Below are 683 nucleotides of genomic sequence, written 5' to 3' on the forward strand. Positions count from 1 at the left end.
GCCGGGTGCCGCAGCGGGTTGGCGCGGAGGCCGAAGCTCTTGCTACAGTCGAGGCAGGCAAAGGGCTTCTCCCCACCATGGCTGAGCCGGTGGGGCAGCAGCACCACGTTCTGCGCAAAGCTCTTGCCGCACTCCACGCAGATGTTGGGGTGCGCCCCGGCGGATGCCCGCTGCTGCATCACCGTCCCCTTGCGCTTCCACCCCCCGCGCCCACAGCCACCTGCCTCGGCCTCACTGCCATCCCTGGCCTCCTGACCCCTCGGGGACCTGCCGTGCTCGGGCTGGGGGGGCCGCGGACCCTCTGCAGCGCTTCGGCGACATGGCAGGGGCTCCTTGCACCGGGGCCGTCCCCGTGCCGTCCCCGTGCCGTCCCCATTACCTTTGACAAGGGGAGAAGCCAAACGTGAGTCGCTCCCCCAGAAACACCGTGCTGGGGGCTGCCCGCCCTGCGGGACCCCCCCAGCTCGGGAAGCCCGAGCGGCCACGAGCACCGGCAGCCCCCGAACCCAGGACCAACTCGGGACGGGTCGGACCGCGGGTCAGAGCAGGGCTGGCTTTAGGGAGGGAAATTCCCACGCCAGCCTTTCCGGGAGCGCGGCGAGGCTGCGGCAGCCCCCGGGGACGGGCTCGCCTGCTCCGGGCGCAGCCCTTCTTCCCGGCGAGACCCCCATCCCCGGCCCCCT

General features: G+C 72.3%; 1 protein-coding gene across 1 annotated transcript in view; it reads right to left on the reverse strand.

The window, feature by feature from the left end:
* Positions 1 to 179, reverse strand: part of LOC103922248 (zinc finger protein 774-like) — a 2,507-nt gene extending 2,328 nt beyond the window's left edge. The window contains exon 1 of the mRNA XM_009330349.1: positions 3 to 179. Within this exon, the coding sequence (XP_009328624.1) occupies positions 3 to 179 (177 nt within the window). The remainder of the gene's footprint in view (positions 1 to 2) is intronic.
* Between the last annotated feature and the right edge of the window lie 504 nt (positions 180 to 683).

Source organism: Pygoscelis adeliae, unplaced genomic scaffold (assembly GCF_000699105.1).
Source record: "Pygoscelis adeliae isolate BGI_AS28 unplaced genomic scaffold, ASM69910v1 Scaffold1068, whole genome shotgun sequence".
In the NCBI taxonomy this organism is placed as follows: Eukaryota; Metazoa; Chordata; class Aves; order Sphenisciformes; family Spheniscidae; genus Pygoscelis; species Pygoscelis adeliae.